General features: G+C 40.0%; 1 protein-coding gene across 4 annotated transcripts in view; it reads left to right on the forward strand.

Annotated features, from left to right (window-relative positions):
• CTTNBP2 (cortactin binding protein 2) overlaps positions 1 to 25,282 on the forward strand; it is a 671,065-nt gene extending 645,783 nt beyond the window's left edge. For 3 of the 4 annotated variants that reach the window (XM_078674334.1, XM_078674335.1, XM_078674336.1), the window contains 3 exons: positions 5,044 to 5,176; positions 17,397 to 17,483; positions 24,041 to 25,282. In XM_078674334.1, coding sequence (XP_078530460.1) covers positions 5,044 to 5,176; positions 17,397 to 17,483; positions 24,041 to 24,286 — 466 coding nt within the window. In that variant the 3' untranslated portion in view covers positions 24,287 to 25,282. The remainder of the gene's footprint in view (positions 1 to 5,043; positions 5,177 to 17,396; positions 17,484 to 24,040) is intronic. The other variant, XR_013606931.1, reaches the window with a different exon arrangement.
• Positions 25,283 to 26,195: the final 913 nt, after the last annotated feature.

A 26,195-nucleotide genomic window follows, 5' to 3' on the forward strand; every position in this document is an offset into this window, starting at 1 on the left:
GCCCATCCCTAGTGAATTTGAGGGGTAATCAACTATCCCTTAGTGGTGACATCGAACCACAAATCCACTAAACAGCCTCACACTGAGTCGTATGTTGAAGGCACTTCAGTGTATAATTATTTGGGACTCATCACCAGGAATGAAGAGATATTAAACGCCCATCATGATATTTAGATCAATGTGCATTGTGCAACTTCCACAAGAGTAAACAAAGGTAATTGTTCACGTCTATGCTGTCATCATGAAGTGATTGTTTTACGCTGAGAATGATGAAAGATTAACCACAATCGGGAAACCCACAGAAAAAGATTGTGTGATGTGAACATGGTTCTTATCCCCTGCATCAGGAATGGAATTTTCCTATTCAGAAAGAGGTTGACACCGAGGTGATTGCACTTGGGACATAAGCTTGCAAGAAAAGTCACTAGATGAGCGTAGACGCCTCTAAGAACACCACCATTCATCGTATTCGTTGCTTAGGTGCAGGTGCATTAACTCCAAATTGCTTCTAAATAAACATTGGCCAATTGTAATGCAAAGCGCTGAGTGAGCTATGTGATTGGCTTAGAACTGTTTTCACTAATGAATCTGGAGCAGTGATTCTTAACCTCTGGCTCGGGGACCACGAAATCTACTCAGGGGGTGGGCGACTACTTAGAAAATGAACAATCATTGACAGATTAATGAAGTGTATGTATATAAAGAACCCAGATGGAAAATTGAAGATTTCAAAACGTTCGGTAAATGTTAAGAAATTTAAAATTTGAGGCTAAAAATTAATTTCAGATTGATTCGTGGGACCAGTGCCAGTCCCTTATACAGAGTATAGAATGGATGATAGGGGGCTCAACTGAATTTAAAAAGGCGCCAACCTTCCCATTAAAATTATAATTCAGATTTTTTTATATTTGGCTGTGAATCAAATTATTCATTAATTTGTGTATTTGTTTGATACATGCTTGTTTCTGTCTGTTAGCTTATTTTTGTGTGGTTCAAATCATCGAAACTGCTTACTTCTGGGGCTCCAGATTCCAGTTGACTCAATGGAGGTCCCCGGCTTCCAATAAGTTGGGGGGCCACAGAAGTCAAAAGGCTAAGAACCAATGATCTAGAGAGGTTCTATTATTCCAGGGTAAAGAGTACATATACTTTTACACAGACGAGTAACTCACAGAAGCTTTAAGTTCAATTCATTTCAATTCATGCTTGACATTATTAATGTTTATTTGTTGACATGAACTGGTCAAATATCAGGTTGGGATGAAATTAACTGGACTGAATGCGGGCTTCCATTGATGCAGACTGTGATGAAAGGAGAAACGGTATGATGTGGAACGACTGCCATCTCGTGGTTGCATTTCAGCTTTGAAAAATATCTAAAGGATTTTAACCGAACGAAATGTTTTGTTTCTAATGACGGCAATGGTCTAATGTAGACGCTGACAAATATTTACTTGTATTATATAATAATTATGTTTTACCACGTGAACAATAAAATATTTAGTGTAAAACAAGAAAATAATTAGCTATTCTTATATAAATATTTTTAATCAGTAAGTGTTAGCAAAAAAAGTTAGGAAGAGCGGAAACCCTTCTAAATACGTGTTAGGCTATTCTTTAGCTACAGTATAAGGTGCGTTAAATATATGGCCGGTAACAGGGAAAACGAGGTCTCTTCTATCCAGAATTGTCTTGTGAAGTGAGCAAACCTCACTTAAATACAAGTATTAGCAAAAAACATATTTGATTTGTTATTCTGTGTCTTGAACATTTCGCGAGGTTTTGTTGTTGTGCTGGTTGCAGCACGTTCACAGCTCTAGAACGAAGATGCCGCTTTGCTTTACGGGCCCCACCGGTACTGATGGAGGCGTTTTAAGGCAAAGACAAGACAGGTAATTGCCCGGTGTCCCAACCTTACAAAGGGCCCCTGGAAACTCTCTCTCACGTCTGTTTCTCTGTCTCAAGTCAAACTTGAACGTGTTAATCGATGTAGTTTGGCACCGGGGTCTTCAATGTGCAGTAAAGGAGCAACAACATGCAAAGTTGTGCTCAACAGGAGCCCCTAAAGTATGTCTTTCTCAGGACCCCCAAAATCTTTTTCATGACCCTGGGTATTGCAGGCCTGATTACGGACATGAACAAGAAATAATATAAAATTAAAGAAGCTTCTGAGGCACACTTTTAGTCTGCAGTTTCTCATGGCTGTCACAGCATGCCTTCAGTTACTCTACACTACAGCCTTACCACAAGCTAATGAAAGTGTTAGGGCTCAGAATGTGAAGACGGCTCAAGTTACAAGTTACTATCTACCTAATGCTCATTGCATTATGGAATGCACATAAACAGAGCGAGTTCCTGCACAGTCCCTGCCCTGTGAATTGAAACAGATTTAGGAGCAACTGCTATGCTGATGCACATATATTTTATGACGAGTGCTATAAAAGTACAAGCATTGACATAGCTAAAAAATCTGGCTTCGGCTGCCAGAATTTTGGCTTTGTCTGTGCTTGTTTTCCTTAGTCTCGTCATAGTTTTTTTTAAAACATTATTGCTGGGGGAAGCTGTTAGGCTCAAGTCAATCTAAAAAGAAAACAATAGTTTAGTTAACCTCTAAAGGCACACATTGACATAGTATCCTGCCACTAAGGAGAACTACTTTGTGTGTTGATGCGCGCTTGAAATAGAAGAATGCCATCACTCGCAGTGAAGCTTGTCAATAGCTGAAGTGGACTCGCCCAGTGCCCCATGCTGTATGCTGTACTGGGTGGAAGAAACATTTGAGTGACACAATAACAGACCAATGGATGACGAGTTTCTGACTGAAAGTCCTTACAAGTAACTATACTTTTTGCACATTTTAGCAAAAGGTCTTTAAACCTAAAAACGCTCACGGCTAGTCTACCTTCTATAAAGAAAAATATAAATGGCGAATAGTGAATGGTGGCAAGTGGCTTTTTTTAATGCATATAAAAATTGTTCAGACTCGCCAACGATTTGTAAAGGAGCAGTAGAGGATTATGAAAGTGAACGCACCACTGTTGAGGCTCGAGCTGGTATTACTAGATTGAACACTACTCAATATGTGCCAATATTTTAAAAATATAACAACACATCCCTATCACCTGCCCTTCACAGGGGGTTTAAAAGGCTTTGATTTGGCAACCTTTATATGGTGGGGTAAAAAGGTGATCAGGAAAGAAGTTTTTGCCTATGCATTGGTTGAGTGACTAAAACCTTTTTTTTTCACAGCTTTTTGATACCCCAAGTTAAATGTCTGTCAACAAAAATGTTTGACTGTCATAATAATTGAATTGGCGGTCGACCAAATGCATCTTATCTTTCTATGAAAGGAGAAAAAATACTGTTTCCTGAGCCTGCAATGTTGTGAAATTAGTAGAATAGCTCAAATTCTCCCAAAATCTGTTAAGATAAGAATTTCCTCTGCTTAATTTTTGATTGCTGTGGGTACCCCAGTGTGGATTTTAGTGTTATAAGTTACATTAATGAAATAACGAATAACTTTCCAAGTTTTACATGTAGGTAATAATGTTTACGACTAACTATAATTAATGATGAATTTATGAGAATGTAGATGATGACAAACAGATTCTAGTGCCTGGAAGGTGCATGTTCTATCACAGGGAGCGAACCAATCTGAAAAGAGTCTGGGAATCCTTTGATGAAATTAATACCTCTCACTACATGGAAACATGTTACCTGGCAATAATTGGAAAAATATATATCCCAGGTAGGGCTCTGAACCAATAAATCATTCTGCATATAGAGTTTCATAAACAAAGCAATTTATTCTTTGCAAGACCTGTGATTCGCCAAATCACAGTGTTTGTGCCTGCTGCTTTTTTGCTATCTACTAAACCAATTTTGCCGTTCAGTAAAGCCTTTATGTATCTAAAAAGGGGTTTACCAGCTCCTTCTCAATCAGAGTTAGGAATGGGTGTATGAGGGGTGTGTCAGCTGTTTATTGCAATGAGATGTATCAGTAGTTTGTGATTGCATCTGATTTGACAAACCAGTGATAAGTTGTCAACTCGTCAAAGGAGGTGGTAACCCATTCACAATGGGGAAGCTGTCCCTTTTGGACATGTTTCTGTTTTGGAATTGCGTCAGATTAGCTCAGGAGGAGCAGACAGTGGTCCCGAGAACTATTCACGGTCCACTCAATATGTTCCAATATGGGAAACGTTTTTTTTAAAAAAAAGAAGAGCCAATTGCTTCGAGGAACATGGGTATTTTAAAAAAAGTTTCCTTTTTGGGAATTCAAACCCGGCAATAAGGGCCTGCTCTTCCTTCAAGGACACCCTACCTGTGTTCGGAGCCTATAACATGGAGTAACAAATACAAAGACCCACTTAATTCACATTCATTAGGAGTGTTGTTCTGCTATCCACCGAGATTGGTGATTTTGTGACATGACCAATTAGTATATTGGCTGAATTGTTATATCAGGGACAGGTCGCAAATACTCACTGCACAATTAATGACCGCTATTTGCAACCTGTCTCTTTGTACATCAGGAGCTCAATATCTTGCACTGCTTCTCTTTCAACATATATCTGCAGCTGCTGTCCGAATATCAAGCCTTTGTATCTTCATTTACTATCAGGATAGCTTTACCTATGAATTTGCTTCTACTGTCAGAACATCAGGATGGTTCTGTCTGCATCAGCTGAAAGAATAATTGCATGTCCTGTCAGAAGACCAAGATCTTTGTATCTGCCTCTACTGTCAGGATATCAGGACCTTTCCATATGCATCTATTGTCAGAAAAAAACAAGACGTTTGTATGTACAGCTATCAGAAGATCAAGTCTTTTGTGTTTGCATCTACTGTCAGAAGATCAAGACCTATTTATGTGCAAGTAATGTGAGAATATCAATACCTTTGCTTCTGATTTGTTCTCTAGGTTGCTGCGTCTGATTGGCATGAAAAAACTGAATATGCTGTTTTATTGTATTGGTTGTTACATGGACAGTTAACAAATGTATTACATTTCAGCATCTTGTTGCTTGTTTTCTTCCGTAGAGACTGGCAGAATAACCAGGCAAGAGTGTTGAACTTGGATCAGCAGTCTTCACATGGTTCGGACGATGAGGTGGATCTTGTACATGAACTTCAAAGTATGTGTTTCAGCAAATCGGAGCCCGATATCAGAAAGGTGAAGATATAAAAAAATGTTATGCATTCTTTCTATTATTGAAGAAGATCTTTGGCCAGTTTGTGTACATTTGTGGTGTAACAAATGGAAAAGCATCATTTATGAACTGGAGATGTCAAAGAAAAGGATATAACTTGTGGAATATACTGTAAGAGGTATATATTATAGCCTTGTAGCCCATTGCCATGGGATATACTGATTGTTAAAGCCAAGCCATGGACGAGGGCCTTTAATGAGGGACACATATGTTTAGCCAGAGGCAATAAAGCTATATGGCCGTTAGGACGTTCCTCCCACTGAATGTAGAATGTTATGAATTAAAAAGGGAGAAACAGAAAGACAAAAGACAACCATTGGAATGTTGGAGCAGAAGACCTACACGAGCCATTATAAGCCCAAAGCCACTTTATAGCCTTCAATGGATCTCCCAACACTCTAATTCTAATGCACTTTAAGTGCATTGTAAATTGTAATTTTCACAGAAATGTGTAAATATATACCAAAAATGTAAACTATACATTGTTGTAAATATGTGCTTGCAGTTTTCTCTCGTCATTTAGAGCCCATATATATGCATTAGAATTTTAGGGAAATGAGCAAGAATTTCACTCAGTGAGTAACTTTTAAGTTAAAGTTTGTAAAATGATCAAATCTGTAATTTCACTTTTCTTCAATGCAGCAGTAAACAGGTTTAAGCTGTCAGGGTCTTTCTTGTTCTCACTCTGCGTGAGTGGGCAACTTGGTTTTTTAGGTCAGAGGCAACTTTAGCTGCCTTAGACTCGTTTAATAAAAACTCATACATAAAAATAAACACATATATACATACATAAAGGGGTTACGAGTCATTCATGTCTAACCATTTGTCTATTTGACTGTCAATCCCATTTTGCTCCTGCATAGCCCATTAGCCAGGGGACCATTTTAAACTCTGTTCAGTCAAAACAATTATATATTGTAACAGATGTAAAGTCAAATGCTATACTTTGGCTCACAAAACAGTAATTCATGAACAAGTCTTTAGTTCAAAGACCTGAGCATTATACCAAAGTGTTCCTTGTGTCCTGTGGCATTGAGGATCCATACATAATTTTAGTGTTTAATATCTCAATCATCTACATATCTGAAAATATTGGATTTAGGTTTCCCTGTTCTTAAGATGCAACCATATTAGTAGAAATCTAGAATATTATTGATGCAATTGGCTTGAATTTCAGCCATGAGGTCGTATCTGATGCTATGTTGGATTATTCAAAGAGGAAGATGCTACATTAGAAGTCAAGCTTCTCACTTTCAAGGAGACTTTAGTTCTCTATTTATACATTCTCTATTAATAGATCTAACGGATTGACCAGCAAGTTCCTAACGGCAATATTATTGTATAGGTGCCATGGATTCATTATTCTAACTTTCTTCCCAGCACATTATTTTATGATAGGCCAGTATAAGTAATTTCATGTCTTTTACAGGCAACGTTCCGTAACTGAAAATCAACCAAATAGTTAATGCAAACATTATTTGAGTTGTTGAAATTAGGTTATAGACTGTGGTCGTAGACTAGGTTCGATCGTAAGAAACCAGGTTCATAAACTATGAAGGAGAGGGATCACATTATTTTTGTGAGCTGTGGTTGAGCTCCCATAAGACCAAAACTATCAGATTCTTCATAAGTAAACCGGTTCCTGTTGCCGGCTAACTAGCTTGCAATTAATAATTTTGTACAAGTAGTGTGGGCTTTCTTGAATGTGGAACATGGAAAATCAACACCAACACAATATGACAGGTAAGACATAAGCAAGTTAACATTCCCATATTAGTATAGTTTGGCACAAAATGCAATGATCACAGTGCCACAAAAATAAAGTTAATCTGACAAAGAGAACATGTAGTTTTAGAAAATAAACACAGATGCCTTTTTGAAGGAAAATCAGTCTTTGAAAGCAACATTAAGAAAAATTTGCTAGTTGTGGTTTTCATACAAAGTCACTGGGAGTAACAGTACTAATTGTAAACGAATTGTAATTTAATACATTCTTTAATTCTAAAGTTGGTTTTGTTATATTTCTGAAAATGGCAAGTTTAGAATTTGGCATTTTCTTATCCTAACCATTTGTGCCTTCTGGCAGTATCCGGAGTCACATGACTGTGCATGGCTCTGCTATTGTAGGTTTCCTCCCAGATAGTGACACAAAATGGGATTGGGTGTGGACATGATGGGCCCTCCTGCTAATATGATTGGGGACAGGCCCTCCTGCTAATACCATTGTGGGCGGGGCTGTACCCAGACCCCCTTACATTTTAAAAAGGCTTTGCCGCCTGCACGCACAAAGGAACTTGACACCAGTCTTTTGTCAGCCCAGACGTCTTGGAGCATTGACATTGGAATGGTAGAACCAGATGTAGGAGTAATAGGGAGTCCCTTCACATCAAATGCTGTCACTAGGTAAAAATATGACTCCTGCACAACTCGTCAGATCCCATCTGGACTTGTGGAAGATTCAGAAGGCGGACTGCTCTGCTGCCCTGCTGCCAAAAGGACTGCACTGATGCCGAAAGGACTGCCCTACTGCCTCAGGAAGGAAGGCTAGACCTGCTCTTTCAACCCAGGACAAGCAGAGTGACTCCAAAGGCTAGTTGGCTAGCCTCCTTTCTGAGCTGCAGAGACCTGTTGATTGTCTGCCCAGCTGACCAGATCCAACTGGTCCTACTTGTGCCATGCTACTGGCCTATGATAGAGCGAGTCCTTGATCATTAGGTGACACCAGCGTGTACTCCTGCTTGTCCAACTAAGGGTTCCCTCAAAACCACCATAACTCAACGTGGGACTTAAAATCACAGCGCCTCGAAATTCCAGATCATAGGCCTCATCGGAATCAGCACAACTGGATGCAGGACCTTGCATTGTAGCACCTCACCTGTCCTGATCATTGACCTCACCAGAACCGACACAGCACAATGCAACTTGATCCAGAACTTCAGATTGCAACACCTCCCAGCTCCTGATCGACGGCCCATCGGAACCAATACAGCAAGCAAACTCCACAGAGCACCAGGCAGGACCTTGGCAGCTCAACCCAAGTACCACAAGTATACTTTCCAGAGGGCCAAACTCTGTCCTACCCCCAGTCCACACTCCATCATGGTCCGCCTGATCTTGTGACTTTGTCCCAGTCAGCACAACTAGATACCCCCAGTTGACAATGTGTGCTTTTCGGCACTACTTTTACTCAGGACTTTTAAACTGCATAGATCCAGTTCTACTGACTAGATTTTATTCATGTTGGTGTGGTTTCATTTATTAAAATGTATTCTATTATTTTCTAGTTGGTTTGGGATTTGTTTGTGTTATGTTTTCATTTTGTTACTGTTTGGGTGCAGCTAATTAAGCCTAACTGCTTTGTTCCAATCTACCTGAGGATTACGCACAGATTAATGTAGTAACTTTTGTGGTTCTCCCTGACAAGGATTGTTTTTATTATTTGAGTGGGGATTCCACCCCTCTCAACTACTAACCTAGGGCCAGATGTATCAAAGGGTTTTACCCATTCTGTGTCTATGGGAAAACGTGTACATATGGCCCCTAGTTTCTTACAGTATGATTCACTTCTGTATGGTCAATGTAAGAAATTGGTTTATGGGTCTAGGGAGGGAATAAACCCTACTCAAACAACCACCACAATCATTGTTAGGGAGAAATCACAAGCAAACCCCAACTTAACATGTGCTCAATACCCTGGTAGCGTGGCCCAGAGCTGTTAGGCTTAACTTAGAGGCAATGTTTGAAACATGCATGCAACGATTCAAACAGCAATAAAGCGAAACACCACACAAGACAAATCCCACACCAATTTAGACAAATAGAGTAAAATCTAATAAATAATTGAAGGCCAAAATGACAAAGAACCAATCAATGGAACCAGAGCTATACATTTTTAATAATTTAAGTGAAAATACCGGCAAAAAACACAAAACAACTGTTCCTATTTGTTCATGCTAGACCGGGACAAAGCCACAAGTTCAGGCCGACCACGATGATGCGGAGGAGGCTAAAGGGACCCAGTTAAACCAGCTAAACAAAATACCTCAAATCCTGGTTGCAGGGCAATGCAGAGGCCTGCATTGTAAATGTGGCGAGCAGCAGGGGTATTGCGAGGTCTTTGCATGGAGATACGTTGTGCAGCAGTTCAAATGCGGAGTATTAAGATTTATCACGCTGCGTCTGTTCTGCTTGAACCACCGATGGGCTGGAAGAGCACATTCAGGCTCACTTCCAAGGCTCCAGGACTGGGGTGGCACAACTTTGGAGGGCAGGACTTACAGTTGGCAGAGTCCAGGTGCTGTGTTCAAGGTTGTTGCAGCCTGTTCAGTCCTCGAGGCTCTGCTCAGGAGGCCAGCCAACTATCCCTTGGACACACTGTGATGGTCCTGCCTGAGCTCGAGATGCAGGCCTGGTCCTTCTCAATCAGAAAGGAGGGCAGCACAGCACAGTACAGCAGCAGCACAGCAGCCATCCCTCTGTGTTCCATCGGTGCGGATGTGTACTTAAGAGTTGGGTAGGTGGGTCCATTATTTATACCTGGTACCCAGTTGGAAGTAGGAGCAGGTTTTTGAGGTTTCCACCCCCGGAGTGGTCAGGCATCCCCTTCCTCCCTGGCCCCAGCTTGTCTGGGGACACAAAAAACGAGTGACCTCCTTTGTGAGTGTGTTCAGACATGCCCTTTGTGATATGCAAGTGTGGTAGGGTACAGCTCTGCCCCTCGTTAAGTCAGAGTGGCTCATCTCAACACCTATCTTCCCTTTGTCTCATTGTCTGGGAGCAATACACAAGGACTAACCTCCAGCTACACTCAGGTACAGGCGTTAGGCACCAAATTGTTCGGACAAGCCAAAGCCGACCTTCTAAAAGTGCCATTTTCAGAATTGTGACTTACAAATTGGCTTTACAATTAAACAGTGCTTTAAATTACTATTCTTTAGACACCAGATCGTTCTACCTGCTCCCAATTGAAAGTCATCACTTATTAAATGTAATAAGGAAACCCAATGTTATCCTATGGGAAAGGTCGGCCTTGTAATTAAAAACTTATTTTTGTAATTACATATTGCAGTACCAGGACAAGCTAAACTTGAAAGTACATGTTGAACTTTTAAAATACACTGCACCCTGCACTCTGAGCCTACCCTAGTGGTGACTTGCATGTAGTAAAATGGAAAGTTTAGGACTGGCAAAATGTTTATTTTCTTAAAACATTGAGGACTGGAGGTTAGGGAACTTCACTTCCTTTAAAGGGTAGTGAGGTCCTCCTAAAAGAGGATGAAGATATATGCCCTCCCTATATAAATACTAATACCCAAAGAGTATCCCTCCTGGAGGTCAGACTGCTTCAAAGGAAAAAAGAGGGGGTATTATGTTACATGCCACGCATATGCACTACTCTAACTGCAGTTGGGAAGAGGAAAATAGCTTGTTTTTATACAACCCTCACCCACTTTAATAGTGGCATGCTTCATCATCGGTTTCTCTGTGACTCTTAGAGGTCATGGTGGGCTCGACCATCTTTCAGGGAGCTCTTATGAAGTTTGTTAGTTAGGGGGCATTACTTTAAAGATAACATTTCCTCTTCCACTCCCAAGGTATCCCTTTATTAGGGGGGTGGATGGGAAGGTTAAAAACAACAATGACTATACAGGGTTTTAGGATGTGATGGTGCTATGACCCTAGTTCACCAACATGTTTCAGCCCTGCTCTAACGTCCTAAGAAGGGCCCAGGTTTTCATCAGGGTGGGCTTATAAAGTATTCACTCCCCTAATGACGTGTCTTACGTGTCTTTTTAGTGCGGCACACCAACTTTTTAAAGGATGCATGGAGTGTGTAATACTTATGCGATACCAAATTCATGACATGTACTTGTCTCCTCTTTGCATTCTCACGCTCTATTTTAGTGGATGAGGGTTGTATAAAAAAGTATGTCTTCCTCTTCCCTACTCCAGTTGGAATAGTGTATAGGTGTGGTACTTAACACAATACCCCCTCTTTTTTCCTGTGGAGGCATCTGAACTCCTGAAGGGATACTCTTTGGCTATAAGTAAAACGTTTTATGCTATGTCGAAATGCACACACAGGCTGCAAAGGTGACATAAGTGGGTGGCAGAATCAGTGCTGCATGTTCACTAGTAGCATTTAATTTACAGGTCCTGGGTACATGGAGGTACCACTTTACTAAGGACTTACAAGTAAATCAAATGTTCCTTTTGGGTATAAGCAAATTCCACCATGTCTAGGGGAGAGAGCACAAGCACTTTAGCACTGGTTAGAAGTGGTACAGTGCACAGAGTCCTAAAGTCAACAAAAAGAAATCGGCAAAAATAGTAGATGTGAAGGCAAACCTTGGAGAAGACCACCCGAAGGGTGACAGGTCTGACAGTCAGCATTTACATTTACATGGGATAGTTTGCATATGGTTTGTTTAAATTAGCATTGGCATTGGCCTGGACATCTGTAGATGTTTGAAGTAAATGATATCAAATCTTTAAGGTCCGTTGGTGTTGAGAAGCACCACTGCATATCTGTTCCTAGACAACTCCGCAGTTGCTTTGGCTTGTGTGATTTACATTTTTTATTTAATTTATTAGTTTGCTAATTCAAGATTGTTACTTATTCACAAGAAGCAAGTATCTCAAACATATGACTCAGATAAGTCAAAAGTGGAAACACAAGTATCAGTTTGACATCAGTTCATTTTGGAAGTTTTATGTAATAGGCACAACGCCCCATGGTAATAGGGAATTGCAGTTGCGCAGACTTGAATCCTGCACATCAGAACATTGGAAACTAAGGAACCACAGGGACTGAACACAGAAAAAGAATTGTCCACCTGTAAATTGCAGCAGTGTGCAATCTTTTAAATACAAAATGTAAATATGGTTTTCTAAATATCAGAACATTATTTTATAGATAACACCACACCCAGGTGCCATACGTCAATGCTTATGTCCATTGTAATTGTCCCTCTAGTAAATATACCAATACTTACCAAAACAATACAGGTCTCAGAAGTGTTTACATAAAGAAAATATTCAGTTTTATGAACGTCCAAATAAATCTTAATGATGCTTCACAACTGATAGATTGCCCACTGGTGCTGTATGGATCCTTTATGGAAATACATTTAGATCTGTGGTTCATTTCACACATACATGAATCACACATATTTACATATACAATACACCATTTATATGCCATTTGTATTATTTGTAAAGGTACGATGAACATAAAGCAGTAATACATTAGTGAGGTTGTGAACATGTATCGATGAGATAAACTATGATCAAGCTGAAGAATTATTGACAATGAAGTCAATACTGTGTCTATGGACAAACCGATAGCTCACTAATTAAGGGTATACATGGCAGAAGGGTATTTATAATATAGAGTAGTCTATTTCTCCTTTTGTCATGTATTTTGACTGAATGTCTAAATATAGAGGGACACATCATGCTTTGGTCCTGAAAGAAATGTTAGCCAGTGCTTTGCAAGGAAAGTATGTTCTAAGACTTATTGAAGGTGACATTGTACTGATCACTGGCCTCTTAAATAAACGTTCTGGCATACCAAAGTGGACATTTATGCAATATACACATGTTCATAACCCACAAATTATACAACCATCTAATTAACCCTATACTACACGAACCTTCTTGGCTAATCCCTTAGTTCCCATTGCATTCTGCATATTTTTCAAGGTAAGGTGTATGCCATCAATCTCATCATCACACCTGCCACCATATATTTGTGGATCAGTGCTGCAGGGGGACACCAAGTGTGAACATCTTCCTGGAGCCCTGCTGCCATGCCAGGGTACTGCTGAGCAGAGATTGTAGTTAGCAGGCACCTGTCTGGGTGTTCCACTACCCATAGCAAAGACCATTGAAGTCCTCATGCTGGATTGTGAGCCAATTCCCTTCTTCACCACTTTAAAAACAATATATATTTAAAGTAACTTTTGCTCCCAAAATCTCTCTGATCATTCTTTTGCCAACATGCTTACTTTTTCTACCCATTCCCATGGCAATCAAATAGTCCTAATATCAACCACACCCAACCCACCAGTGATTCTCCACGCTGTGATCACAGTTTCATCCTCATGTATACTCTTATGCCACTCAGCTACCATTTCAAATATACATGCACCAAGTTATTTAACCATATTTACAATGATATTAATTTACCAACAAAGTCTAAATTATTTTATTGCATTTAATGGAATTCTTCATTCTGTCCTTAATTTCCATTACCCACTTTGCACCTGACCTCCCACCCCTATTCACAACCCCAGTCATCTCCAAATATCTGTTCTATCAAATCCATTAGACACACCTGGCAGCACAAATTGTGAAAAGGTAGAGTTCCTGAACATCTTAAGGAATACATACAGACACTAAACACCCCTCCTGTTGAAGAGAAAGCCTAATACAGCCACCACCTTATTATGTTGCTTTTGCCACGACTTAAATGTGTGTCCTATATAAATATCTCACTCCTCTCATGTCCCTTCATACTATTATGTCCTCCATTTGTCCCTTAGCCAAAGATACAAGTACAACAGTTCATAATAATATAAAGCACATCACATCAATACTTACCACTCTTAACAGCTAGCTCCTTCTCTCTCATCTACAGTCTGCTCTGTCAACTTTACCTTATTCATCGGTGCATCCATTAGTTGGATCTTTCCCACCCTTAAAAAGAGGAACAATCCATACAGTCCTAAGGGTTCTTTATATTCTCAGATTTACAAATCTCTAACTCTGGAGTAAGTCTAGTTCTTCTCTCTATTGATGGTTAAATCGAGCAATTCTCACAAGGGTACACTCCCATTACTTCAAGTCTGCTGTGCTATTCCCACATCCGAAACTTAACAGTGGCTGACCCCAACACATCCACCAGCTGTTGGCTCCCATAAACTGCTTTTTTCCTCAAAAATCTTTAACCAAGTGTCTTTCATACTTCACTTTTTACATTGTACGCAGCCTCCCTATTCGGTTCCTGAGCCCTCCACTCCTCTAAGCTCAATTTGTCTTTCATGTATTTGACTTGATCAGTAATGCTCGCATCTATTGCCTCGCTACCTTATTGACCAATCTAAGCCTTTTAATGCAGTCGGCTAGTAAATCTTGCGAAATACCTTTGCATTTCTTGTCATTGCTCTCACTGCAATCAAATAATCACCTCTTAAAGCTTCTCTTGTAGTTCAGCCATGTGCCAAAAGCAAATGTTCTAAGACTCGTTACAATGCACTCCGTAATGTGAAACTAAGCTATAATTGAATCGCCTTTTTTCCAACTTCAGGTCACACCTTTCTGCTCCCTCAATCTCTTTCCCTCCTGATGTCTCTTACTGCTTCGTCAAAGCTAAAAATCTTTGAATCCTATTTGATTCCTCAACACATTTTGAATCTTTTATTTCTGCCATAGCAATAACTGCCAGGTACCTGTGTTGAAACTCTGAAAGACTTGTCTTGTCTCAAACTTCTACACATCACACGTTAACTAATTTGCCATTAGCGAGATAAGTTGTAATTTTATCCCCATGAAGTTCTCCTTGTCACTCATCAAAGGGATCAACTTTGACTCCTCTCCTGCTTGTTTCGTACACCACCAAACTTCCTCTCTCCCTGTACATGCTCACTCTGGAGCTAGCAGAAGCTACAGCCCATTTGAAGCTTCTCACCCTGACTTTAAAGGCCCTCTGCTACCTCTTCTACTTTCTTTGCTGGTTCCCTTCATTGATAAGTAGTCCATCATTGGCTCAGCACTGGGTAAATCGTTGCCTCCCAGTTACCCATAACCGCTTTTGTCACTCATGCTAACTGAATGGTATTCTGCACTAGAACAGTCTCCTATGGGTCCCTTTTTACAAGCACTAAATCCCACTCAGATGTCAGCGTTTCAACCTTGCAATTCACCAAGAAAATTACAATAATTCTTGATTCTCCCTCGGTAATCATTGTAATCTGTAAATAATTCAGTCTCCTGTCCCATTTATCAAGCTTCATAGTTGATCGGTTATCTCTATACTCCCCCTAACTGCTTACTTCATCTTATCGAGTTTGCCTCTGCTCAAAATGCAACCTGGTTTTGATTGGACAGGTAAGATGTCTCACCCCAACTTCACAGATTAATGTTTGCAGTATGGTAGGTGAAACAGTATAGAATGCAGCTAAAAGGCCTAGGAGGATCAAGGCAGTGGCACCCCCTTTGTCTGAGATCAATAAGTACTGTGACTAAGGGAGTTTATTTTCTCAATAAAAAAAGTTCGAGAAGCGAACAACAACAACAAACCTTCACCGCTGTGAAGGGAGTCACTCATTGTGGTGTCCGGCATCTGAGGAGCTCTAAGTAAGGGAGATTGTACTCCGTCAAGACTAAATGGCACCTGAAGTGACTACAATGTGGAAACCTTTTGTTGGAGCGTTGATTGTGACATGAATTACCTTTCATAAGCATGTTGTGCTTGATTAAAGAGAGCTTTTTGGGGGGTCATAGGATAAGATCCAGCATTGTTCCAAGGTTGTACAACATTGTTTACTCTTAGCTGAACTGGAAATATACAAAGCTACCCCCCTTTTACCAACAATTAAAGGAAATGCTGAAGACTTTACTGGCATCACTTGCCTTTCACCTGTATATTTAATTGTTACTGTGATGGACTCTGCTAACCTTGGTTGCTAGATTGCTGCTTCATAAATGGCCCTTGTAAGCACTGCTCAATCCCTAGGCATTCCGAATAAAAGAGCTACGAAATATCTGTTAAAGATATACCTAGAGGAGGGTGCTTATTTTTACTTGAGGCAACAGTCCCCTTGAAGGGCTGAAGAGGAGAATAATAAGGGAGGGAAGTAAAGAGCCTCTTCGGGAATGCAGTGGTGATGTACATGTTGAACTTTATCATGGGGAATAAAGAGGAGCCATAAGGTGCTGTGTAACCAGCCTAATCTGAGAAGTAAGAGAGGTAAAGACTGCAAGTGTCTACAAAGAGAATGTGAAACTACACTATTTCACATACTGCAAGTCTGATCTTATTCAGAGGCCATATTATGTAAAGGACGTTATGCCCTGGTCTGTGCCAGTCCTGGAGGCAGTAAATTAGTGAAAAGCTGAACGGTTGTTTGGAGAAACTGGTCTATTTGTCATTTTACAGTCTGCAACCCATCATTCATTACAAAGGTGGCACAGCTTCAGCAAGTGACTGCACCTGCCGGTTGAAGGATATCTGCTTTGGTTCTGTGACCCTTTTTCCCCACCTTTGAGGCTCACTGCTGGGGGGGGGGGGTGCACCTTCTCTTTGTGGCTAACAATCAGTGTGTCCCCTGACAGCTTTTTTGCTTCTGTGCCCACATCCATTGTGCAGAAAGGGTGAAAAGCAAAGATATCCTTCATTTGCATGTTGCCACATCCCCTTGCAAATGAGGGAACACCCTGTTGAGATTGTGCCGCTGCTGCATGTGCTCTGGGGCAGTCTGTAATACCAAGTTTCCCAAGGGCACAAAAAATTGGTGTACACATACATTATGCCCCCAATTTCTCCCCCACCAAATGATTTGCCAATTGGAGAGCATCCAAAAGTTATTCTGATAATGACTTGGTCCCATTTTGGGGAACATGACGGCTGGATGTATTTGATCCCAAACAAGACTTCCACAAAGTCTTAGAATGATTCGGCAACCGATCACACCAGATGTTTAACAAAAAGAGAAAGTGGAGTGATTGGCACGTAGTGCTCTGCAATCCCATGATTCATTAGTATCTGCGCATGACCATACATGATATAGTTACAATACCCTTTACGAAATAAACCAGCGATTGTCTATTCCGAGACATGTTCTGAACCGGTGCACACAGTAGAGTCTCCATAATTTTCCAATACAATTTAAGTGTGTTTCGGAGGATATATAAAATGGTGTAAAATATTTTTGCTGCAAATCTTGTTAGTATGGATGACCCCCAACTTAGGCAGTGTGTGATGATGCGAATGATGGCTCCATTTTGTGAATAACAAATGCAGTTTGTTCTCAGAACATACTTGTACAACACAGCTTTTCTGATACTTAGTGTTTCCGTCTTAACTCCGTAAATAGTCCTAAATCTTCAATACAGACTCTTGGGAAGGAATTTAAAATAATTCATAAGACTAGCATCAATGTTTGTTCTCATCTGTTTCAGATTGGAAGTTCTGAGGATCGTTTCTCCTTGTTCAGAGACTCTCAGAATGATCCAATGTCTTCGACAACACTTTCGAATCCACATAAGGTAAGTGGCAGAATGTGTCAATCACTTACCAAAACACTGAATTTTAATGGTTTCTTAATATAAGTGTGAAGGTAAACATCATAAATGTTACTTGTTGAGAAGTTCAGAGGTACAATATCTGTGTTTGCTGCTAGCATTATACTAAACATAGTGCATTTACCTCACCATAATACCCTTTACAATGTAAAGGCTTCAATAAAATAGTTTTCAGCCCCCAAGCAGAAACATCTTCGAATGAAGCCCGATTGGCCACCTGCCATTAACCTTAAACATGTAAAAAATTTCGATTCTACAACATAATTGCATAAGGGAATTATTTTCTTGCATTTCTAGCTTTTTCCATGAACAAATACCATTGTTTTGATATTGCGTGGTATAGCTTTGTACCCAATAAGCTCAAATGCCGTTATAAGTAATAGGGGAATGTGTAGTATACTATGTGACAATTACAAGTATTGGCCAATGTGTTTGTTCCGCAAAACGGTGCAGTCATCTAATTAACCCTGTCAATAATTAAACTAAACTAGAATAGAGCATGTTGAAACCTAGTAAATCATTGAGTTTAGAATAATAACCATTTAGCCAATAAAAGAACGTCTAAAATAATTTGTGACTACTATGTGAACGTGAACACTACAGAGGCTAAATACTTTTGCTGCTCTCATCCTTCCCTTTGGCTAGTCCTGCGAGGAGTTTCAGCTTGAATTTGGCAATTCTACAAGCAGTAGGAATCTTTTGGTGCAATGTAGCACATCAACCAAAGTTGCATTACTGGGTTGCATCAAATGAAGAGAGAAACACAGCCCCATATTGTAGGACATAAGGTTACTGGTTTAGGGGGTTGAAACCCTACTCAGGCAGCAACTACCATCTTGTCAGGATGAGAAACAAGAAAACCCCAAATTAACCTATGCTTAACACTATGGCAGTTTGCCACATAGCAGTCAGGCATAACTTAGAGGTAACGTTTAACGTATTTATGCAGCATGCAACCGGAAATAATGTGTGAATGCAACACAAGGAAATTCCCACACCAATTTAGAAGAATTGAGTAAAATGATTAGAACATGGGAATGTTGGGAGTTCCACTGAAAATAGTGGAGTAGCTCTGGGCTTATAATGACTGGCATAAGCATTCTGCTATAACATTCAAATATTTGTCTCCCTGGGTCTCCCTTTTTAAGTTAAAACATCACTCAATTTCAGGACCTTTAACAACCTCTATAGCCCTTGGCAGTGGGCTAAAATCCAATTGGTACAACTGAGATATGCAATGTTTAAGATTTAGATTATATAGTGAATAAAATCACAAAGTTCCAACTGTGTTAATATGGTCATTTAATGTGGGTTAAAAATAAAGGTCAAATGTCTTTGGATGATTTTCAGCTTATGTGTTCAACAAGGAGACTGGAAGAGAATTTAGTAAAATTATTTATGTGACAATCTTGCTGGAGTACAGGTAGAGGGGAAGAAAACAATGTAGGATGTCCTTTTTGTTTTTTAAAACAACTTCTAAATACCTTCAAATGTACTGCTTACGCATTTGAAAATAGATCAGCAGTTTAAAAAGCACAAATTAAGCTTTTTCTGTAATTCTGAAGTGTGTAAGGAACAAACATTTTTAATAGGATCAAAACTAATCAAGAAACTTTACTTATTGGTGTGCAAATTATAATTATTTGCTGAAACCTGTCGTTTGTGTACAATATAGTTTTACTAGTAAATTCTAGTGTCCATTTCAAGGACAAATATGCTGTCCGTAAATAGCACTGCACTACCACACCATGCTTTAGTAATATATTTGTGACAGTGTGCTTCAAAAATCCACCTGCTGGCTACATACTGCACTTTCACCACTCTCCTGCGTAGGTCATGTAATGTTGATGACAGCACCCACACTCTGAAAATTGTCCCTGCACCACTTAAATATACTTATACTTTGACAGTTATGGCTTATAAACTTTTCCAATGTTATATGCTTGGTCAAAAAGTATTTCCTGTATATTTTTGATGTTTGCTGTAGATTACCTCATTTAGAGGTTCATGCTAAATATTGAAGTAATAATGTTCAGAGGTAATACAAGTAATGCTTGTCATTACCTCAAGACTTAAAAATGTGCAGAAACATGGGGGGAAAAGCCAGAGTTAACACTTCTAACCACACCTTTTCACATTCAATCACTTCGGGTCTTGCTAGCGAAAACCATTCACTGTATTTCTGTAAATTAATCGGGTATTACCATATTACTGTAAATCTTTTTTGCTAGTAGTTACTATGAGACTTGAGATGTTGCTTTTACTAAAGGAGTCTACATAAGGAAAAAATATTTATGCTGCAGCACACCTTCAAATCATTCAGCTATTTTGACACCAGTATATATAATGTTTTATTTTAATGTACTTTTCCATTTCTGTATCTGGTATGTGAATCAATAAAAGATCTAAGCTGCAACAAAAGTGTTATTTCAGCCGAATCCCCCCCCCAAAAAACAGGGCAGGGTACGAATACCCTAACGCCCTAGACTTTGTCCTCCTGTCCTAGAGGGACCCCGGCAGGGCAAAAAAGCATTTTTATTCCAAGTTGTGACTAAATTCTCGAATATCACAGTGAATTATATATATTTAAAAAAACAGTCTCCTGCGCTTGCTTTTGATATTCCTCTTAGTGGGCTAAGTCCGGGGGTCATGTGTAGTTTAATTATTAAGGGCGAGTGTCCAGGGCCCCTCTCCTATGGCTTATTTGTGCCCAGGAAACACCACCTCCCTGGTGCTCATGTTTATATTATTGCAGAGGGTGCAAGGACCCCCTCGGACCCTGGGACCACCATCTCCCTAAGGATTTACATAAAAAATAGATGGGTATGGCTGTGCGGACCACCCCAGGCCCCTGGGACAACCACCTCCCTAGGGCCAAATACTTATAAAAAAAAAAGGTGGGGGGACCGCTACCCCTTGAGGCTGCCTCCTGCTATGTCCTGGGGTGCCAAAATCAGCCAGCGAAAGTGTGCCACACGGCCCCTCCCCCATTGAAATGTGGGCAGGCCCCAAGGGATGGGGTCCCCAAGGCTGAAAGCCCAGAGAAGGGGGAGCCATGCGGTCCACTGCTCCCATTTATTTTGGCTTGGCCCAGTGGGGTGTGGTCCCCGGGGCTCAAATCGGGGGGGGGGGGGGGGGTCGCTGCACAGATCCCTCTCCTAATAAGTCATAAGTCACAACCTAGCCCCGGTGGGAAGGGGTTGGGTTCCCGGGGCCATTCTGGCCCTGGTGCTTATTTCACTGAAATTAAACTTCAGAAGAAAGCACTTATAAACATAAACATAACAGCACCCTAACTGAAGCTCCTCTTCTGCAAAAGACAAATTATTCTAACTCCTGGGTTGTTGAAGGAAAAGCAAGTGTGTTTTCTCTGCTTTCCATATTGAAAGACCATCTGAAATGCTTTGTGGAGGTGAATGCACCGTTGAGCTATTGAACGCAACCTGTAATGACTGTGATGAATGGGTCTTTTCTTGTCCTTACCTGGTGAAAGCAGAGTCCACGGTTCTCCTATAATAGGGCTGCAAGTAGTGAAATATACAAATAACTTGGAAGCTTCGCCGTTTGGCCTCACCCATCATAGTGGAATGCAAAAGTCTTCCTGCCTTTTGCCAGGAAGATGAACAGCTTAACAAGCGGCCCCTCCAGCACATTTCCTGCCGATTTGATGAGGCGTTGGTGATGCCGTAGAATATGAGGACATCTCCACCAAACAAAGAAGCACTGGCTTTATATAGTTAAGAAGAAAGACCTTTGTTTTGTGGAGATTTAATTCTTTGTAGTCTCGTTTTGTCTTATCTTTAGGAGGATTTAAGTTATCAGATATCTCTTGATAATGATACACCAGGAACAATCACATACACACCAGGAACAATCACATTGCCAAAATGCACATAAGGTCACCAGTGACATTTCCTCATGCTCCATTACCCAGCTGTAGTGTAGAATACGTACTGGACATTTCCCCAAGGAGTTGGAAGCACTTTGTAATAAATATATAGAAAGTACTCTACTTGCGTAATTATTAAGTGCAAAACTGTGCAGTCTTGTTGGATTAAGTCACAGGTATGGTTTCTTTGTGGCCCAGTCACTCTCACACCCACTGACAGACCCACTCAGACACACACACCTACTCACAGACTTACTCACACGCACTCATAGATCCACTCAGATATTTATGCACCCACTCACAGATACACTCATACCTGCTGACAAACCTACTCATGCACCCACACACAGAACCACTACGATGTCTCACAGCCACTAACAGACCCACTCATTTACCTACTCACAGACCCATTGAGGAACTCCTGCACCTACTCACAGACCCAGACACTCATGCACTCTTGGAGGCAGTAGCAAAACTCAGTCTCTCTCACACCCACTCATAGACTCATACACTCACTGACACTCATACACTCCCTGACACACTGAGTCTCAAAGGTTACAGGTAGGAAATACAATTTTAAAAAATCTTAGAAATTCACTCAAAAAACAAAGGTTACAGGGACGTTATAGTTAGGAAATAACATACAAAATGTAGCAATTTACTAAAAAACTAAGGTTACAGGGACATTATAGTTACAAAATAGAATTTAAAAAACCTTGGAAATTCAAAGAAAAAAACAAAGGTTACAGGGACATTATAGTTAGGATCAGATTTCAGTTGTACAAAACCATTGAAATTCAGCAATTATAGTTACATAAGCAAACTACAACTTACTCCCCCGCAAGGCTCTGCTTATAACCTCACATATTACATCACTCATGACATGGTAAGTGACATCACTGATGACTTCATCCACAGAAGCACTCACACACCCACTCACATAGTCACCCACTGAGCGGTCATAAGTTATAGTTAGCTCAGGTAATTATAACTGCTGAATTTGAATGGTGTTGTACGAGTGAAATCTGAGCCGAACTATAACGTCTCTGTAACCTTTGTTTTTTTTGTGAATTAATATATATATATATATGTGTGTGTGTGTGTGTATATATATATAGCAACTAACACGCCCACCAGAGAGCTGCTCCATCAGAGGACCGCACCCACCATAGGGCCTCCCACCAGAGGAATGCTTATACACACGTGATCGTCCTTCACCTACCTGCCTGAAGTGTAAGCAATACCTGTGACCAAGGAACATGGTAGTTCCGAAACGCGTCGGGTTTACAAGATGCTGCACGCAGATTGCTGAATAAAGGACGAGGTTAAGAATAACGCGGAGTCCGGCTGTTTCCTTGAGCGCGTTCACAAGCAGGGGCAACTCTTTTTGGTATGAAATTAAACGGCCGGTCCGGTCGTGGGAACTGCGACGCCACGAGATCAGAAGATGTGGACTGCCTTGTGCACAGAGACAGGACTCGAGGCACAGGGCGGTAGGAACAGTAAAAAGGCTAAGAATCTGCGGCTTACATCTTGCGCTCACTGGAGAGCCTGAAATTTGCATAAATAGAGACACAGCGGGCAATAGAATTGGAGGACGATTACATGGAGATGATGGCACCACGAGTACCAGAATGCTAAGCAGCTAACACGCCCACCAGAGAGCTGCTCCATCAGAGGACCACACCCACCATAGGGCCTCCCACCATAGGAAGGCTTATACACACGTGATCGTCCTTCACCTACCTGCCTGAAGTGTAAGCAATACCTGTGACCAAGGAACATGGTAGTTCCGCAACGCGTCGGGTTTACAAGATGCTGCACGCAGATTGCTGAATAAAGGACGAGGTTAAGAATAACACGGAGTCCGGCTGTTTCCTTGAGCGCGTTCACAAGCAGGGGCAACTCTTTTTGATATATATATATATATATATATATATATATATATATATATATATATATATATATATATATATATATATATATACACACACATAAAAAGGTATTATACTTACCTACAAAATACTTATATTTTCATAGAAAAGACATATGCATGGTAAAATGTTGCTTAGTAAAGACATACGATGTAAAGCCAAATGAGTTGTTAAGGACGTGTTGGAAAGGCATGTGCTGTAATGGCATGCTTGGTTCTGTCATACAACCCTTTAATCCTATTCGTTGTTTCAAAATGTATGGTGAAGATGTCAAACCAGATCTTAGGAAGACTGGTTTGTGTGATTTTATTAAGTTTTTTGTTTGCTGGTAACATCAGACAGACAAAAAAAATCATACCTTTCTAATGAACAGTAGTGGCTTACATAACATAGATACATTTAATTTTAATGATCATTTCCTAAATCATGTGATGTGGTGGTGTACACCCAGCCCATTGTTTTCTGACTTTCAGGTGAAATCGAGGTGGCTATCCACTGCCCTCATATGTTACACAGTGTCTTTGTCTTTGATCCCGTACGTTGAGATTTAATTAAATGAAATCACTACCTCCAATGAGAGTTAAAGAAATAGGTCAATTTCCCTATAATTATGCTCACTGCAATTTTTAAATTGTCTGATTAATGAACGCGTACACTAAGAAAATAAAGGTACTCACCAGTAGCATTTCTAATTTCAGGATGGGTTCTGTCCTCTGAGCAGCAGCAGCAATAGAACCACTGAACAACTCAGTGCATCAAAGACGGGATGGAGTGATTCCAAAGTTAAGTCCCTTCTTCCTGTACCGAAGAATAAACTGTCTCACTCTTCTAAGAGCACCAAAAGAAGCAGCAGTAATACAAGGCAAATAGAGCTAAATAACAACTCAAATGATGAGATTTGGAACTTGCACAAAAGCACACAGATAGATAAACCTAACAAATAGACCTGCCTAAAAAACTTTCTATTCAAGGTTTACTTATTCTGTATCATATTTGATAAATGCAAAGTATTATTTATGTACATATTAAAGGAGCAGTTTCCCTGATATATAATGTGTATATGGGACCACAGAAACATTTATATGTAAATAAGTTGTTTTTATATATGTTTATGTAAAGCTAAAGTTGTATTTCCTTTCATTTGAAATGGTGTTGATTTGAACTACAGTATTGGATACCTGCGACCACAATATTTTTAAAATTGTTTGTAATATGAACATAATTGCTATAGTTTGAAGTTGTTACTGGTTAATATTCAGGGTTATGACTACAAAATGTATAGAGGAATATTCAATGAACCTCTTGTGTTTAACTGTACTTTGTGCATAGTTATGTACATTATAGGCTCACTGCATCTGTACATATATCTGTAAGATAAAGATCTTATCGTTTCTGATAATAAATGGAATGTGGCAATAACAATCCTTTCGGAGACACTGAACAGTTACTATTCACAACAAGCCATATGTGGAATATCCATAATGGTTCCCTAGTGTATTATGGGTTTGTTGTTTCATAAAAAGTACAATATTTATCTTAAAATATTTTTCTTAAATAGAAAGTACTTTACAATTATGTCATTTACATTTTCACTTCTGTACCAAATTGAAATCCTAATGCATTAAATGCCAAGTAATGTTTTAGCATCTCCCTTTTGTATTGTAAAGGTGGCAATTTGAGACATCCTTTGTATCTTTGAGAATTGAGTTAATGGAGTTTGTTTACTTTAGTCCTGGGGGATGGGTGTGGTGAGAATTTGGAGTCCCTGGTTGTTTGCCACTATAGTAACTGTTAACAGAAAACATGAAAAACAAGTGAAAATGTGATTTCGAACATATGTGAACCCTCACAGAGAAAGTTCTTCCGTTTTGTAGTGCTTGATGTTGTTTGCTGCAGTTCTGAAGGAATGGTAAATTAAAAATGGTTTTGTTCTTACTGTATTTATTATATGCACCATTATGCTTATATTTCAACTATTGTTAATAGTGTGCATTGCTGGTAGAAGTGGAACCTAAATAGCGGTTATCTGCCCCTGAAATATATGTAGTAGCTTGTATGTATGGATGGGAAAGGTGCTGGTTAGTGTGGTCTATCTGCAAACAGTTGGGTAGTGCTGTGTAACACACTTAACTGTAAAACAGTGTACAGAGGAGCATTGTGGCCTGGAAAATAGCGGGAGACAGACAGGGATACTGACCAATGTGTTCTACAGAAAAGAAGTTAGGTTGCATCATGTTACTGTGGTTTATTAGTTGCAAAGGATGTGGGTCCAACACAAGAAAAAGGTACACCTTCAGTTGACTGGGAACCAACAACTCTGTTGTACCACCTGACTATCTCAGGGTAGCTAGGCAGAGACCAACTCTGGGGAGGTGGTATAGGCTAGTAACTCCAGGCCACATGTATGCAATAAACACCAGTCAATAAATAATTGACTAGCCAGTGCCTTCACTTATAACAAGCTAAATACTTTTCTACACACACTCTACTTAATACTATACATTCATTTACAAATACATACATAATAAAAGGTAAAAATACCTACAGGGCACCCTCCTAACAGTTCACACTCCTAGCTAGCCCTACGCTCTAAAGCCACAATACGAAATACAATACAATAGGGTGTAGTTATTAAAATTCAGGCCTACTGGCTTTGTCAGGGTGTCACCTTTATAAAGCAGCAATATGTCACGATAAACCAATACAATGTCGTTAAAACCACTAAGGATGGTAACCTCTTACAGTGTCCTTCATTAATGCCTGTAATCATTCACTGCATGGGGAAGGTTGCATTTTGCATGTGGTGGTGCGCTTCAGTCATCAGGAGGGTGTTTTCAGGCTTCGTGGCCTCTA

The sequence above is a fragment of the Lissotriton helveticus genome, chromosome 1_1 (genome assembly GCF_964261635.1).
Source record: "Lissotriton helveticus chromosome 1_1, aLisHel1.1, whole genome shotgun sequence".
NCBI classification, from domain to species: domain Eukaryota; kingdom Metazoa; phylum Chordata; class Amphibia; order Caudata; family Salamandridae; genus Lissotriton; species Lissotriton helveticus.